This window comes from Anabrus simplex, chromosome 4 (assembly GCF_040414725.1).
Source record: "Anabrus simplex isolate iqAnaSimp1 chromosome 4, ASM4041472v1, whole genome shotgun sequence".
Lineage (NCBI taxonomy): Eukaryota > Metazoa > Arthropoda > Insecta > Orthoptera > Tettigoniidae > Anabrus > Anabrus simplex.
In genome coordinates this window covers 352,435,780-352,453,396 of record NC_090268.1, presented here as the reverse complement: position 1 = coordinate 352,453,396, position 17,617 = coordinate 352,435,780, and the positions used below count along the sequence as shown (strand labels likewise).

The 17,617-nt window shown below is 37.0% G+C and overlaps 1 protein-coding gene across 2 annotated transcripts in view; it reads left to right on the top strand.

The window, feature by feature from the left end:
- The window catches only part of PNKP (Polynucleotide kinase 3'-phosphatase), a 120,406-nt gene that overhangs the window by 46,322 nt on the left and 56,467 nt on the right, over positions 1 to 17,617 (top strand). For both annotated transcript variants that reach the window (XM_067146551.2, XM_067146552.2), the window contains exon 3: positions 9,509 to 9,826. In XM_067146551.2, coding sequence (XP_067002652.2) covers positions 9,509 to 9,826 — 318 coding nt within the window. The remainder of the gene's footprint in view (positions 1 to 9,508; positions 9,827 to 17,617) is intronic.

The window sequence follows — 17,617 nt, the reverse complement described above, 5'->3', positions numbered from 1 at the left end:
AAAAGGGGAAATTATTATGATGGTTAATTTGGGAAATCAAGAAGAACTTGATGCAGTGAACTAGAAAATTGAGAAGTACAGTATGAAAATCAGCACAGTGGAAAGGAAGACATTGGTGATATGAAGAGGAGAAAGACAGGGAAAAGCATTGCAAAAATAGGTGGTCAAAACCTTGAAATTATTGGCAGTTTCAAATACCTAAGGAGTGAATTAATGCAGAATATAAGGGTGGACATGGAGATTAGCAATAGGGTGCAATAGGACATTGTATTCTACCAGAGTGTAAGAAACTTTGTCTGGAATAAGGAAGTACCAAGGAGGTGTAAAGAGATATTGTACAAAATGTATTATGCGTCCATATTGACTTACACAGTTGAGACCTGGACAGGGGCAAGTAGGAAGGAGAGTAGAATTCAGTCCAGCAAAATGAAATATCCAAGAAGTAAGGTACGAAAGACAAGGAAATACAGATTGAGAAACTAAGATATGAGAAAGGAGGTCGAGATGGATGATCTAAATGAGAGAATCTATGGGAGTAAACTAAAATGGTTTGGACATGTAAAGAGGATGGAGGAGGAAAGAATACCAAAACAGATTATGGAGATGAAGTTTGGAGGAAAGAGAGTGAGAGGAAGATATAGAATAAGGTGGATCGATTCAGTAAAGGTGAATGGAAGGAGAAGGAACCTGGACTGGGACAAAATGATGGAAGAGGAATGGTGGAAGGAGAGAGGAAGGTGGAGAAGTGTCATAAATGCCCCAAAGCGGCAGGAACTGGACAACAGGAAAGGAGGATGATGATGATTGTCATTTGACCTGAGTCTGCAGAAGATCTGGAAAAATTGGTGAATGATATGCATACAGTGTTCGAGAAGAAGTATTAGATGAAAATAAATATGTCCAAAACAAAAGTAATGAAGTGCAATCAAATTAAGTTAGTGATGTAGGATATATTAGATTAGTAAATTAAGTCTTAAAGGAAGTAGATGAATATTATCATTTAGACTTTCACGGCCCGTGTAACTATTCATGAAGTATTGAGCCATACCCTGACGGCCCATAAGAGACAATCAGACGTATATTTGCCATATTAAATAATTATATTGAGGTCGATTTCAGTCAGGCATTGGAAAAGTAGCAGATTACAGAACAGTTGAGACCGGAAGCCCATGGAGACGTAAAGCCGCTGTAAGTTGCGCGATGCTTGCTTGCAACCGTGGGAAATGTTCAGCTTTACCAGGAGTTGGCACATCTCGTCACATGTAGAATTCGTTGGCCACGAGGAGTGTTCAGCCAATTAGGAAGCGAGGGTGTGGCTAATATGAATTCTGGACTGCACAGAATTAAAATCCCAGCTTGACCAACATGGATATCTGTGTGAAGAGTACATCGATATAGAGAAGTCAGTTCTGTTAGTTGATGGTTTTCCACAGGTCTGAGAGTGAGAAATAATAAGGAATACGTTATAGCAATTATCTGAGTTGTTATTAATTCATTAGGAGAGTGTCTAATGTTAATTTTAATAAATATCAAAGTCATGTGGGTAACACGCACGCTGATTGGTTGAATATTTGAACATACGGGAATCCCCTAGCTACAACGGCGTTGGCTATGTTACTTAAGCATCCCACTCATTGGGAGCATCCTTCTTATTGTGTGAGTTGCCATGATGTGAACATCGTTCCATACCTCTCTTTTGTCTGTGCGCAAATGCTGCCACGTGGACAGAAATCTAACAGTGTAAGGTCTTATCGACCAAAAACAGTGCATTTAATTGTGAAGAGTGCTAAGTAAACTGGATGCAGTGATAAATTGCCAATTGCGCTATGTCGCAAATTCTTATTCTAAAGTAATAGCCGGTAATGTTAGCCGCAGACTGGTGATTGAGTTAGAGACGCTCATCTGCATTGTACTTTCGGGTCGGTTGTGTATCGCGAAGGACTTTTGTATCGAACCGCAAGCCGCTCTAAATGACTGTATTTAAACCCTAAACAACATTTTGTATAGGGAATCTTATGTGTGTTTGTACTGTTATATTAATGTTGGCATAAACCACAGCTGACAGAGGGTTTATTCGGCACGTGCACGGAGAGCGGTGAAGAGGTACTTACTAGAAGTCTTGTGTGTTGCAATGTACAGGAACTAACATCAAGAAGATGGCACCACCTTTAGAAGAAAGAAGATTGCTTCCATGTGTTGAAAACATGTTGAAGATGGAGTAAAACACCACCATAGCAGGGATGTGAACTGCTACCAATGTCCAGGGATTTGCCAATATAAGACGCATGGTTTAATTAAATGGTATGTTATATGAATTACGATTAATACTATTGAGGCTTAGTGTAGGGATTTTCTTTAATGTAATTTTTGCCGGACGGCATGTGTTCATTTTACGTTTGTGATGCTGTAAATATGGATAGGAGGGGATCGCATGATTTCTCTATATTTCTTTTACTTTCCGATTATTTAGATGGGATATTGCAGGAGATGTTAGGATTTATTTTGCTTTTATTGGTGTCAAGTATGCATGTTACCTATCTTAAGGTTATTCCTATGGTTTTGTATATTAGAGACTAGCTGATGTACCCGTGCTTCGCTACGGGATTCTCAGAAAGACTGACTTTGTGGCTTTCCTAACTGAATTCAACATAGGTCATTACAAAAATGTCAGTAGGAATGTAGCGATTGAAAGCAATGTTATCATATAAAATACTCGATCAAATGAAAAACCGCACACTTTCTCACTTTCAAAGAACAGTACTACGGTGCCGATCTAACAGTCCAAAGTTCCAGAGCTGGAACAACCAGGTAGCAGACTGCCATGAACACTCCTCTGTCATTATTCCATTAAATATGCACACTACTCATTCCAATCAGTGCCTCAGAGTAGGGATTGAATAGCTCGAATGCTATGATGAACCAGTGTGTTACGTACCTGCAGTAGCAGAAAATGTATGAACCAGAGGAGTGGCATGCTAAAGAAGAAAGTTTTCCAACGCCCTAGCTATTTCCCGCCAATGTTCAGTCAGGCTGTTATACTCGGTACGCAGTATTAATCCCATCTATCCGAGTTGAGCGGCACAAAGAACATCACAACAAACAATGGTCAATGTAAAGTTATTGTTGATCAGTGTTATGCACTTTGGATATTGTAGGCCTTCTGAAATACCACTCTTATCATAGTCGGTACAATAAAACTGAATGAAACATAAATGATAGGAAATTGTATTGTCTATAACTTTTGTTATGTAGTACCGTACTTTTCGATAGCACCAATAACATAGGTACCGGTAGTTAAAAATTAAATTTCAGGCGCCTTCCCCTAAACTACCATTTCATCTCGGGAAAATAAAATTATTTACAGCTTAGACTGTAGTTTCTTATTCCCCGACTCTATATAGCGGTTTTCATTAAATTCTGTTAGCCCATTTTATCGTGGCTGGGCGTTGATATGGACTTAGCAACAAAAATACAAATTCATTATATCTGTGTTATCAGAGCCGGTACGGTAAAAATGTATAAGACATAAATTATTGGAAATTGAATTCTATATAACTTTAGTTATATAGTATTTATCGATAGGACTGCTAATAATATAAATATTCGATAATTACATTTAAGGCCTTCCCCTAAACTACCATTTCACTCAGCGTGAATAAAATGATTTATAGCTTAGATTGTAGCGGCTCATCCCCTGACTTTACATACCGATTTTCATTAAATTCTCTTCAGCCGAGTTCTCGTGATGCGTGTACATACATACAGACAGACAGACAGACAGAAATTACAGAAAAGTAAAAAGTACATTTTCTTGTTACTATGGATATGACCCATACAGAAATACCATTCTTTTCAAATTCTGAGCAATGTACAGACAAAACTCTTATTTTATATATATAGATAGAAGGATTAGATTGCCACAATCATCCACTTTCCGAGTTACACACTTGCGGCATTGAAACTAAATTTTATTTTTCCATTTAGAAAGATTAGTGACAGATATGATGCATGACGCATGTATTTCAGGAGCTGTGACACTTGTGGAGCTGTATATGCACCGTTGACTAGAAAAGATTCTTCTAACGTGGGTTGGAAACTGTTATGCACAATGATTTGAGAGAGAATCGATGGTTTATAATGAGAAAGGCCGATGAGATTATAAGATACACAAGAGAATTTAATGCATGCTGAAATATGAAGTTGATTATGCAGGCAGATTGCATGTCTGATGATGTTATAAGAATTATGTGCAGCGAGAATAGGCCTGTGATTGTATCCTGAGAGATTATTGAGAGTCAGAATTGACATAAAATTAATGTCAGGCCAGTGAATATGATGTATGTGTTGAATTTAGTAGCATGCTGGCAAGAAGTACGATTGTGTATGTGAATCTTCGAGCAGTGTTGAAATACGAGCTCGCCCTACAAGTTAGCTAATCAGCCGGGGTTATATAGACAGTGTGAAGGGAGATGTTGCTTCTGTAATACAATCTTTTCGAAACAGTGACCAAGTCCTTAGAACAGTATTGAGTTTTAACATTTCTTTTCAGCCCACTGCAAAGCAGGAAATATGTGACAGATGAATGGCACTATCTGGTGCGCAAATGCAGCAGAGGAACACAATGTTGCCCATTGCTTTCCACGTGTTTATTAAAGTATATTATTTGTTTTCTCTTACAGGATGGTGTTTTGTGTAATTTCATGTTGTTTAATGGGGAACAGCCTCAGTGCTGGGTGAATGTTTGTGGTCAATCTAGTTCTTACTAGATCCTTTGGTGAACCGCGTTTCACGTCGAGTCAGTGTAGTATATAAGTATTGCCCTACCTAATCTAATGTAAATACTTGAGATATTTTAATTCTGTTGGGATTACTGCAAATATAGCATAGGGAAATGCCACTAGTATTTTTCGTAGTTCATATCATGTTCCATTGCGTCTTAATTCTCGTTTAAAGATAACTATTGCGGCAACTTCCCTGAATATAAATCCGTATTATGGTGATACTTAAAATCGTGCTACTCCATACGAACATGAACATTGGACAATACTGTGAAGTTATTTTGAAGCTCACAAATATTTTAATGTTGTTTATTTTGAACTTTCATTTTATAATTTATTTGTTTTGCGTAATTAATACTTGTGGTCCATATTCATTTCAATTTGATTTCAATGCAACTTTCATACTCGTTTTATTATTTGGATTTTTATTTTTTATAGTGTGATTCGGGGTTATTTTATGGAATAAACTCATCTTACTCCATATCAGTATTTCTCATTCGAGATAAACCTCCATTATTCCTGTCATGTAGTTATGGATAAGTGTTAAACTTCGACATTTAGACTTACACTCGACAATCAACCCACTTCTCTGCCCAACCCTGAGTTAGTCGGATGTTTAATCAGGAAATGGAGGCATCGTCCTAGAGGGTTATTACCCATGGGTACGGTACAGTATATTTTTGGGCTTATGCCGTGTAATATATTATAAACACACTCTACGCGTTTCAAAAGTAACCTTGCCTTTTTTCATCAGGAGACAACAGAGAAATGAAACGACGCATTAAAGGTTGCTAAGAGAAAGCAACAAGGAACTTAAAATGGTGCTCTAAGATGTAAAAGTGGATGCCATTTTGGCTCCATGCTAGGGACAGCTAATGGTAACAGCAAAGCATCATTCTCTAATGGTTCTCATAATAGGTAGCCATGATTCACTGAGGTTGTAGCCTGTATCGCAGTTGAAATTATCTGGGTGTTCACGTATTTCAACTGCCTCCCTGATAATTCGTGGGCGATATTGCTTTATACGAGCAAGAACATCCACTTCTTAGAACAGGACATCATGACCAGGTGTTAAGGCATGATCAGCAACAGCTGATTTATCAGGTTGGTTGAGTCTGATACATCTGGTATGTTCTTTGATGCGAGTACATACTGTTCTCGAAGTTTGCCCAGTATAAACTTGCCACAAGTACAGGGAACTCTGTAGATACTAGGTTGTTGCAATTTAGGCAAACTATCCTTAGTTGGTTGCAGGAGTTGCCTAATCTTAATTGATGTTCCAAAAACAGTTTGTACATGTTACTTACGTAAGATTTTAACAATACGATCCGTCGTGTTATGTATGTAAGGTAGGTAAGCAGTTCCTTTTAACGACTGATTATGCATCGATTTCAGAACCGTTGAGATCAAAGCTCTGCTGTAACCGTTGCTTTCAAAGGTGGTTCTCAAGGTGTTAATTTACTCTTGTAGAGCTGGCACTTCACAAATTCTCCTGGCCCTGGTAGTCAGAGTTTTAAGGATACCATGTTTCTGGGCAGGATGATAGTGAGAATCTGCGTGAAGATATCTATTGGTGTGGGTGTAGGCTTACGATAAACGCTGTGTCCTAAAGATCTAAAAATGGTATTTTGCCATCAGATTCCATTTCCATGGTGAAAAAAAATGGAAGGGTGCTGGCGATTAAGGTGATCCAGAAAGCGATCAAGATTGTCTTCACCTTCCGTCCATACGATGAACGTATCATCCACATATCGCCACCAGATCTTCGGTTTGCTAGGTGCCGACGACAGAGCTTTCTCTTCGAAGTTTTCATTGAAGAAATTAGCCACAACAGGAGAGGGAGGACTTCCCATGGCCATACCATTTGTCTGTTCATAATACTTACCATTCCATAGAAAGTAGGAGGAGGTCATACAGTGATAGAAAAGCCTTGTGATCTCTTCAGTAAAAATATAATTAATGAGAGACATGACACCATCAACAGGTACTCTTGTAAACAGACACACCACATCGAGACTCACCAAGATTTCACCTGGATGAAGTGATATAGCTTTTATTCTCAATGAAGTGTGTTGAATCATTAATATAGGAAGGCTTGTTACCCAGGAGTGGTTGAAGTAGACTACCTAAATATTTAGAAAGGGCATATGTCGGGGAACCAATCGTACTAACAATAGGCCTAAGAGGAACACCTTCCTTATGTATTTTGGGAAGCCCATACAGTCTCAGAGGAATAACATCCCCTGGAAGGAGACCCCTCCTTTGTTGTCGGCACTTTGCAAACCGAAGATCGGGTGGCAATATGTGGATGATACGTTCATCATATAGACAGAAGGTGAAGATTATCTTGGTCACTTTTTGGATCACCTTAATCGCCAGCACCCTTCCATTTGTTTCACCATGGAAGGAGACTCCTCCTTCCAGGGGATGCTATTCCTCTGAGACTGTATGGGCCTCCCAAAATGCGGTATGCGCCAAAATATACAGTACTTATTTCTGTGCAGTGCGCATGCGCACACCTGAGTGTCTGTGTGTTGTTACATCGCCGTGATGAATTGTTAGTTGTGTAAAGAACGTTGTGCTCTGTGATTGGAAGTGACAATGGGTCTCGCGACGGGGGAAAAAGTGTTTATGGTGGAGTATTATTTTCTCTCATACGGAAACGGTTATCAAGGTTAGTGGCAGAACAATATTGTGAACACTTCAATAAGCCAGCACCTAGCAACACAGTTATGCTATCTATTGTTAAAACATTTTGTCGTACGGGTAGTATATTGTTTCAACGCAAGGGAAGGTCTGGTAGGCCAGTAACTGTGTCCACAAATGAAAATCATGGACCTGTCCTCAATCAGGTGTTGCAGTCTCCAAAGCGAAGAGATCAAACGGCTTTTCTATCACTGCATGACCTCCTCCTACTTTCTATGGAATGGTAAATATTATGAACAGACAGATGGTGTGGCCATGGGAAGTCCTCTCTCTCCTTTTGTGGCTACTTTCTTCATGGAAAACTTTGAAGAGAAAGCTTTGTTGTCGGCACCTAGCAAACCGAAGATCTCGTGGCGATATGTGGATGATACGTTCATCGTATGGACGGAAAGTGAAAAGAATCTTGGTCGCTTTCTGGATCACCTTATTTGCCAGCACCCTTCCATTTGTTTCACCATGGAAATGGAATCTGACGGCAAAATACCATTTTTAGATGTTCTCGTCACCAAGAAAAAGGATGGATCTTTAGGACACAGTGTTTATCATAAGCCTGCATACACCAATAGATATCTCCATGCAGATTCTCACCATCATCCTGCCCAGAAACAGGGTATCCTTAAAACTCTGACTGCCCGGGCCAGGAGGATTGTGCCAGCTCTACAAGAGTAAATTAACACCTGATTACAGCAGAGCTTTGATCTCAAAGGTTCTGAAATCAACACATAATCGGTCATCTGTTAAAGAGAAAGATGTAAAAGGAACTGCTCACCTACCTTACATACATAACACGACGGATCGTATTGCTAAAATTTTACGTAAGTACCATGTACGAACTGTTTTTGGAACATCAGTTAAGATTAGGCAACTCCTGCGACCAACTAAGGATAGTTTGCCTAAATTGCAACAACCTGGTATCTACAGAGTTCCCTGTACATGTGGCAAGGTTTATATTGGGCAAACTTCGAGAACGGTATGTACTCGCATCAAAGAACATACCAGATGTATCAGAGGCAACCAACCTGATAAATCATCTGTTGCTGATCATACCTTAACACCTGGTCATGATGTCTTGTTCCAACAAGTGGATGTTCTTGCTCGTATAAAGCAATATAGCCCACGAATTATCAGGGAGGTGGTTGAAATACGTAAACACCCAGATAATTTCAACTGCGATACAGGCTACAACCTCAGTGAATCATGGCTACCTATTATCAGATCCATTAAGGAATGATGCTTTGCTGTTGCCATTCGCTGTCCCTAGCATAGAGCTAAAATGGCATCCCCTTTTACATCTTAGGGCACCATTTTAAGTTCCTTGTTGCTTTCTCTTAGCAACCTTTAAGGTGGCGTTTCATCTCTCTGTTGTCTCCTGATGAAGAAAGGCAAGGTTCCTTTTGAAACGCGTAGAGTGTGTTTATAGTTAATTACATGGCATAAGCCAAAAATATACTTCATCTATAGATGAATTTTGTTACTTGGGTCTTAGATTAGAGTAGATGTAGGATTTAATAGTTACATAGAAATGAAAAGTTTAGCACAGAATAGGATGGCATGGAGAGCTGCATTAAACCAGTCTTATGGACTGATGACCTAAACAGTAGCAGATAGAAAACCAACGTTGCCAGATTCTGATATTTAATTTGAGCATCAATAGATACTGCATGCTGTATTTTTTAAATTCAGTCTGTGGTCTTTTGAAAGTAGTAAAATACAGTATAAGAAAAGGGCAGTTCAAGTGTGATCAGTCGTTGGGGAGAGGGTTGGAGGAGTAAAAAATACATTGTTCTCATGAAGTTATAAATCGGTTCTTTAAAAAATTGATCAGTACAAGGGATGTTCTCTTAATACAAGTGGTCTTTCGGACAGGTTTTACTGTATATGAAGAAATAATTAAATTGAAAATTAAATTAAACCTATTAACGTGTAGGTAGTTGAAGGTACTTCTATCTTGTGGATACAATATGCGTGTGTGATTTAAAAAGAAAACAATTTCCGTCTTCAAAGTTTGTTTTTTATCTTCACAGATTGCCGCATATGACATTGATGGGACAATCATCACAACAAAATCAGGACGTGTGTTTCCATTGGATGCTAATGACTGGAAAATTGCTTTCAGTGAGGTTCCAAAAAAATTGAAAAAACTTGTGAATAAAGACTACAAAATTGTATTTTTCACCAATCAGTTTGGAATTGGAAAGGGCAAAGTGAAGGTTTCTGACTATAAACACAAAGTGAAAGAGATTATTGCTATCCTAGATGTTCCTGTGCAAGTATTTGTATCTACAGGTGAGGGAATGTACAGAAAACCACTTCCAGGAATGTGGAGAGAACTAATACAAGAGGTAAGTTCTTTTAATAGTATGTAACCACCCGTGTAATAAAAAATTCATACTAGCTTCTTGTGACTATAATTTGCCAATATTTTAATATTTCACTTTACTCTGAAATTTGCTTAGAATATTTGACAAGGCCTTGTGTCCTAGTTCAGGAAAGTGACATATTGTAAATTTTTGGGTTTATTGGCTGGATACAAGCAATGAGATATCTCAGCAATTAAACCAGTTTCAAGACCACTTTGTATCAGCCAGGCCTATTGTTTCTCTACAAGATCTATACCAGGGGTGCTCACTATTATAAAGTGTTTTTTTTGCTAGTAGTTTAACGTCACACTAACACATCGAAGGCTTTTGGTGCCGCAAGGATAGGAAAGGGGTAGGATTGGGAAGGTAAGCGCCCCAGCATTTGCCTGGCGTGAAGATGAGAAATCATGAAAATTCATCCTTATGGCTGCCAACGGTGGGATTTGAACCCACCATCTTCCAAATTCATGCTCATAGCTATGCAACCTTAACCACATGGCCAATTTGCTCTGTCCCATGTGAAGTCTGAGGGCTTGTATTTTATAAAAGTTCTGATAGAGGGTTGCAGTGTCTTATCCGCCAAACCCCCATACATAATACACCTTACTAATTAATGATTCGTTAAAGTGGCCCATAATGATTTATTTTTAATAATAAATGGAATTTACATAAATGCCATACTAATTAATTATTTGACAGTGACATAAAAATTTACATTCTCTTCAAATTTTCAGACTGTTGAGAAGCTTCAAATTTTCACAGACTATGAGAAGCTTAGCACTGTTTATCAGTATAAACTTGCACTGTCCAGCTCCATGGCTAAATGGTTAGCATGCTGACCTTTGGATACAGGGGTCCCGAGTTCGATTCCCGGCAGGGTCGGGAATTTTAACCATCACTGATTAATTTCGCTGGCATGGGGGCTGGGTGTATGTGTCGACTTCATCATCATTTCATCCCCATCACGACGCGCAGGTCGCCTACGGGAGTCAAATCAAAAGACCTGCAACTAGCAAGCTGAACTTGTCCTTGGACACTCCTAGCACTAAAAGCCATACGCCATTTTTTTTTTTCCATCTTGCACTTTTGGGTTGAAGCATGGCTGACATCATACAGGCCACAGTGTATGATATGTGGCAGCACAACACTGGGGGCCGGTTGTAGATAGTGGAATTCATTGTTCAGGAAGAAATTGTGTTCATCTAATCTATTTAAGGAATACTTACATTTCCGTTTCAGTGATGCTTTTTTCTGGACATGATGTGTACACCGATATGAGGATTTAACATACAGTAAAACATCAGTAGTGCATTCCTCATTAACACGTTTCCCCGCTTAGCATGCCATAAATTTGAAGTCCCAATTCTCATCGTATTGAATCTATATGAAAAATATCTCACTTATCACGTCACGAATTTTTGCTATTACCGCTTAGTACTATCACATTTTTCCTAGCCCTGAAAATGTTATTTGTCATCCCTTGTGGAAGGAATATGATTTCTTATTCGGGTAATAGCCCTCGTCGGAGTTGGGAGATAACTGGAAAAGGCCTTGAATTCTTGAACTTCACAGGATAAGTTGGACCTTCGAGGAGCAAGCCATTAGCCTCAGAAATGATCGAATTTGCTTGCCGGATAGCAGTGAAACTGCGGAATAACACAATGAGCCTGTTTGATGGTTGTATTTTGCATTCCATTCAGAAGTTAGAAATGTATTTTTAGTTTAGTTGTACAATGACGGGTAGCAAATATTTACGTGTAACTATTCTCATGTTTAGACTTGTATTGAATTTGCTTTTTTATTTTTCTATTCCACCTATTCAGTACACTTGATTTTGTGTTGTTAGAAATTCATTTTACTATAACACTACATTAAGAGGGACATGTTATGCTCGGTTTCCGAGCATCCTCAGCCTTTGTCTCTTATCTCAAGGTTGAGACCTGTCATTTGCTTATAAGTAATTTGTACTTAATTATGATTCTAAAAACGAAGTGGTAAAATACGTGAACATAGGCATTTGTAAACACAATGGACAGTTTAACAATTTAAAATGACAGTGTTAAATTTGGGATAAACATTGATCCTAATAACACTGACGTCCAAAACACAGTAATATCCTCAGAGTAATGAGATTTGGCTAAAATTCCCAAGTTCTTTGTTTTTTAAAAAAACAATTGTTAGTTGACTTATTTTATTGTATACATTAAAATTTGAGTCATAAATCCTGTTATGACTCAATAGTATCTAAAACTTAAAGTCTTAAAATGCGTGTCAAAGAGTTTGGAAATATTCTGCATCATATATTGGTTTGAGGCATGCTTCTGTAATTTATTAATTGTAAACAGTAAAATGCAACTTGTTGGTAGTTTTCTCAAACTGATCTTGATTTGATAAGCAGACTTTACATTGGAAGCAGTTTGTTTTTATGAGAGCTTGGTCAAAAGGGACATCAATTTGAAAATCTTGAAATGTTGATATATTGTCCTTTTCCGCAATCTATAAGTGATGGTGCATCTGTAACAAAGGAAATTACGTGATAATGTTGTGTGCTATTGTGCTTTCACGGTGATCGTATTGGTGTGCGTCACTTACCCTTTTGACTGCTACTATAATGCCTCGCGGTGCTTGTTACATCACGGTGACTGCTTGCTTTCGTGTTTCTACTTCTTGTGTTATACGTATGAAGAGGCTATTGTGAAAGGCGAGTAGGGGACTTAGGGGAAGAAACATAAGGGGGGGCGTTAAACGTTGGTGTATCGTGTGGAGAGGGGTCTTTATACGTTGTCAAAGCGGGAGTAGGGGAAGAAACAGTGGGTAGGGCGTTGGACCTTGGCATATTGTGTGGAGGGTAGTCTTTATGCGTTGCCAAAGTAGTAATTGTTTCTATTTTTGTGATGGGATTTTTCAGATTAAATGTCTTAAATAATTTACTATTATCTGATTTGAATGAATATAAATATTCTCAAACTCAGTCATTAACTTCCCTTTTTCAATCCTTTTGATTATATTGAGATCTCTGTCTATTGTGGTATATTGATGGCCGGTTTCTTTCATGCAGTTACTCATTGCGGAATATTTATTATGCTTTAAAGCATTAAAGTGTTCCATGGATCTGGTAAGAAAGCTGCGGCCAGTTTGGACAACATACTAAAAATTACATTGTGTGCATGATAGTCCTTATATCCTAGAACCTTGATATTTGTTATTACTGGAGTGTAGTAGGTTGTGATTAAAAATTCAGTTTTTATTGGTGTTATGTGTCTTGAAAGCTATTTGTATGTTCCGTTTTATCAATGGATTTGCTGTTTGATGGATCGCTGGACTGGTGTAAGTAAAAGTTGCGTGTTTTGATGTTTTTGTCTTTTCCGGGGTAAGATTTATGGCTAATTTGAGTTTTACTTTGTTGATGATTTGATTTACCATCTCTATTTTGTATCCATTAACTAGTGCTAGTTCTTTTATGAAATTTAGTTCCTTTGTTAAATTCGCGGGTGATAAGGGTATTTTGAAAGCTCTTTAGACCATGCTAAAAAAGGGTTGCCTGTTTGTGGGATTTCGGGTGAAGTGAATAATTTCTTATTGTTACTGAAGTATGTGTCGGCTTTCTGAATATTTGAAAATCGAATTTAGAATTTGTGTGTGTTATGTTAATGTCCAAGAAGTTTAATGAACTGTCTTTTTTCATCTTCTTTAGTGAATTTTATGTAACGACAATATTATTTTAAAAATCTAAGACTTTTTTGCTGCTATTTTTCCGGTTATCTATTATTACGAACATGTCGTCTACAAATCTTAGTGAAAGGCAGAGCCCTTCTATATTTGGTTTAATTTTTCTATGTTCCATGTTGTCCATGTAAATATCAGCCAATATCCCCGAGCTGGGATCACCCATACCCAAACACAAATGGTGTTAAATTTTGTTATTAAATGTGAAATAGTTGTTGTTTAACACAAATTTAAGTAACTTAATGAATTCATCTATCTCGAGCTTACTTAAGTTGCTCTGTTTGGAGAGGTTTGATTTAATAATTTCCACAGTTTCATTAATAGGGACATTTGAATACATATTAGTGATGTCAAACGAGCTCATCCTATGGTGGGGTTGTGAGTTGAACTTCCTTAGTTTTTCGCAGAATTCTATTGAAATTTTAATTGAAGAAGTATTGTAAAACTTAATGTTCTTTAAGGAATTGATGTATAAATTTTGCCGTTTTATATGTTGGGCTGTTCCTGCTGTTTGTAATTGGTCAAATGAGTGTGTTATTTTTGTGTATGTTGGGTAGTGCCTTTGCCTTAGGTATTATTGTGTTCATATTAACCATTTTATGTTGTTCTTGTTCAATTAAATAAACAAGTTGAACTTTTAAGGATTGTTTTTAGACTTCAGTGAATTCTAGGTACTGGGTCTTTATTCACTACAGTGTAAGACTTATCAGAGAAGAACTCTTCGGTTTTTTGATGTAGTTGCTCTTATTTACTAGGACTGTTGTTTTGCCTTTATCTGCCTTAGTTACAAACACATTGTTATCCCATATTTTTGTTTTTAATTCCCTTATTTGTTTCAAGGCAGCTTGGTTAGATTTGGTTTTCATTTCTTTTACTAAATTTGGGAGTTTCTTTTTTACTTCGAATTTAATATCATTTTGTATTTCTGCTGGCAATATTCCTATATTTAATTCCGATTCCGCTATTGTGGTTGTTAAATCTTCCGTTTTTTGTGGATTGGACCTATTGAATTTAGCTCCTTTATTAAGTATATTCATTTCTTTGTCAGAAAAGTTGGTATCCGATTGATTAATTGTCGCGGGGGTTTTTTTCATTATTGAAATTGGGTCTTTTTCTCTTATTTCGTGTATTAACTTTTGTTTAGTTTCTTTTAGGTGTTCTAATTTTTCAGAGTTTTTTGCTTCTTATCCAAGATGTTGGCAAGTTTTTCATTGATGTACTGTTGAATGGAACTCCATTCTATTGGGGATGTTGCTTGGGATGTACTTAAGTGTACCTTGTAAAGTTATAAGTTTAGTAAAGATTTCTTTCTATATAGCAACTTTATTTCATTGTCTGATATTTACATGGACAACATGGATAATCGAAAAATTAAACCTAATATAGAAGGGCTCTGCCTCTGGCTAAGATTTGTAGACGACACGTTCATAATAATAGATAACTGGAAAATTAACAGCAAAAAAATCTTAGATTTTTAAAATAATATTGAGTATTACATAAAATTCACTAAAGAAGATGAAAAAGACAGCTCATTAAACTTCCTGGACGTTAACATAACACGAACAAATTCTAAATTTAATTTTCAAATATTCAGAAAGCCGATACATACTTCCGTAACAATAAGAAATAATTCACTTCACCCGAAATCCCACGATACATACTTCTGTAACAATAAGAAATAATTCACTTCACCCGAAATCCCTCAAACAGACAATCTTTTTCTAGCATGGACTACAGAGCTTTCAAAATACCCTTATCACCTGCAAATTTAACGAATTAACTAAATTTCATAAAATAATTAGCACCAGTTAATGGATACAAAATAGAGATGGTAAATCGAATCATCAACAAAGTAAAACTCAAATTAGCCACAAATCTTACTCTGGAAAAGACTAAAAAATCAAAATACGCAACCTTACACCAATCCAGCGATACATCAAATAGCAAACCCATTGAAAAAGCGGAACATACAAATAGCTTTCAAGATTCATAACACCAATAAAAACTTACTCTTTAATCACAACATAGTAAACTCCAATAGTAACAAATATCAAGGTTCTGGGATATACAGACTATCATGCACACAGTGTAATTTTTCGTATGTTGGCCAAACTGGCTGCAGCTTTGTTATCAGATACATGGACCACTTTAATGCTTTAAAGCATAATAAATATTCTGCAATGAGTAACCACATGAAAGAAACCGGCCACCAATATACCACAATAGACAGAGATCTCAAAATAATCAAAAGGATTGAAAAAGGGAAGTTAATGACTGAGTTTGAGAATATTTATATTCATTTGGACCAATTTTTTAATAGGGAAAAATATCTGAATGACACGATCAAAATAAAGAGTCCGTCAATAGAGCAATTGCCAATATTACTACAAACTTTCAAATCAGATAATAGTAAATTCTTTAAGACATTTCATCTGGAAAATCCCATCACAAAAATAGAAACAATTACTACTTTGACAACGCATAAAGACTCCCCTCCACATAATACGCCAATGTTCAACGCCCTGCCTACCATTTCTTCCCCTACTCCCTTTGACAACGCATAAAGACTCCTCTCCACACGATACGCCAACGTCTAACGCCCCCCCCCTTATGTTTCTTCCCCTAAGTCCCCTACTCGCCCTTCACAACAGCCTCTTCATACGTATAACACAAGAAGTAGAAACACGAAAGCAAGCAGTCACCGTGATGTAACAAGTACCACGTGGCATTATAGTAGCAGTCAAAATGGTAAGTGACGCACACCAATACGATCACCGTGAAAGCACAATAACACACAACATTATCACGTAATTTCCTTTGTTACAGACGCACCATCACTTATAGATTGTCGAAAAGGATAATATATCAACATTTCAAGATTTTCAAATTGACGTCCCTTTTGACCAAGCTCTCATAAAAACAAACTGCTTCCAATGTAAAGTCTGCTCGTCAAATCAAGATCAGTTCGAGGAAACTACCAACAAGTTGCATTTTACTGTTTACAATAAATTACAGAAGCATGCCTCAAACCAATACATTATGCAGAATATTTCCAACCACTTTGACACGCATATTAAGACTTTAAGTTTTAGATACTACTGAGTTGTAACAGGATTTGTGACTCAAATTTTAATGTATCCAATAGAATAAGTCAACTAACAATTGTTTTTAAAAAACAAAGAACTTGGGAATTTTAGCCAAATCTCATTACTCTGAGGATATTACTGTGTTTTGGACGTCGGTGTTATTAGAATCAATATCTATACCAATTTTTTACACTGTCATTTTAAATTGTTAAACTGTCCATTGTGTTTACAAATGCCTATTTTCACGTATTTTACCACTTCGTTTTTAGAATCATAATTTTAAGTACAAGTTAGTTATAAGCAAATTAACAATGACAGTTCTTAACCTTGAGATAAGTTACAAAGGCTGAGGATGCTTGGAAACCGAGTGAAACATGTCCCTTTTAATGTAGTGTTATAGTAAAATGAATTTCTAACAACACAAAATCAATTGTACTGAAGAGGTGGAATAGAAAAATAAAAAATAAAAATTTGTATGCAAATTATAGTAAATATTTGTCGCTCGATAGCCTACATCTGAAACATAATTGTGTGAAGTTGACCAGCCTGGTGCATATTTGTCTTGTGATAGCCTAATTATGGATACAGAAAACGTGAAATTCCTTACTAATGAAGTCAAAATTATAAAGTTTGTCGGCAAGTTGACTGGCATTTACATCTTAAGCGTGCAGATTTAGCGGAAAGTTGAAACTCGCACCTCCAGTTTCGACTCAATCATTCGAAACAATCTTGGTCGGTCGATGTTTAGTTCAGTTCAAAATGGCGGCCAGAATTATTCTGTTGCAGTTGCACATGGCCGTGTATAACCTCTAATTCGTTATCTAAGTGTGTGACCAGAAAAAAATGCGTAATAACACACTGGTGCGAAATAAAAGGCTTTCTCTGACATTTGTTTTAGAAAGAGTATGATCTGCAATAATTCTTCCATATTTTTATGAGGCCTGTTCATAGGTTTTCATAT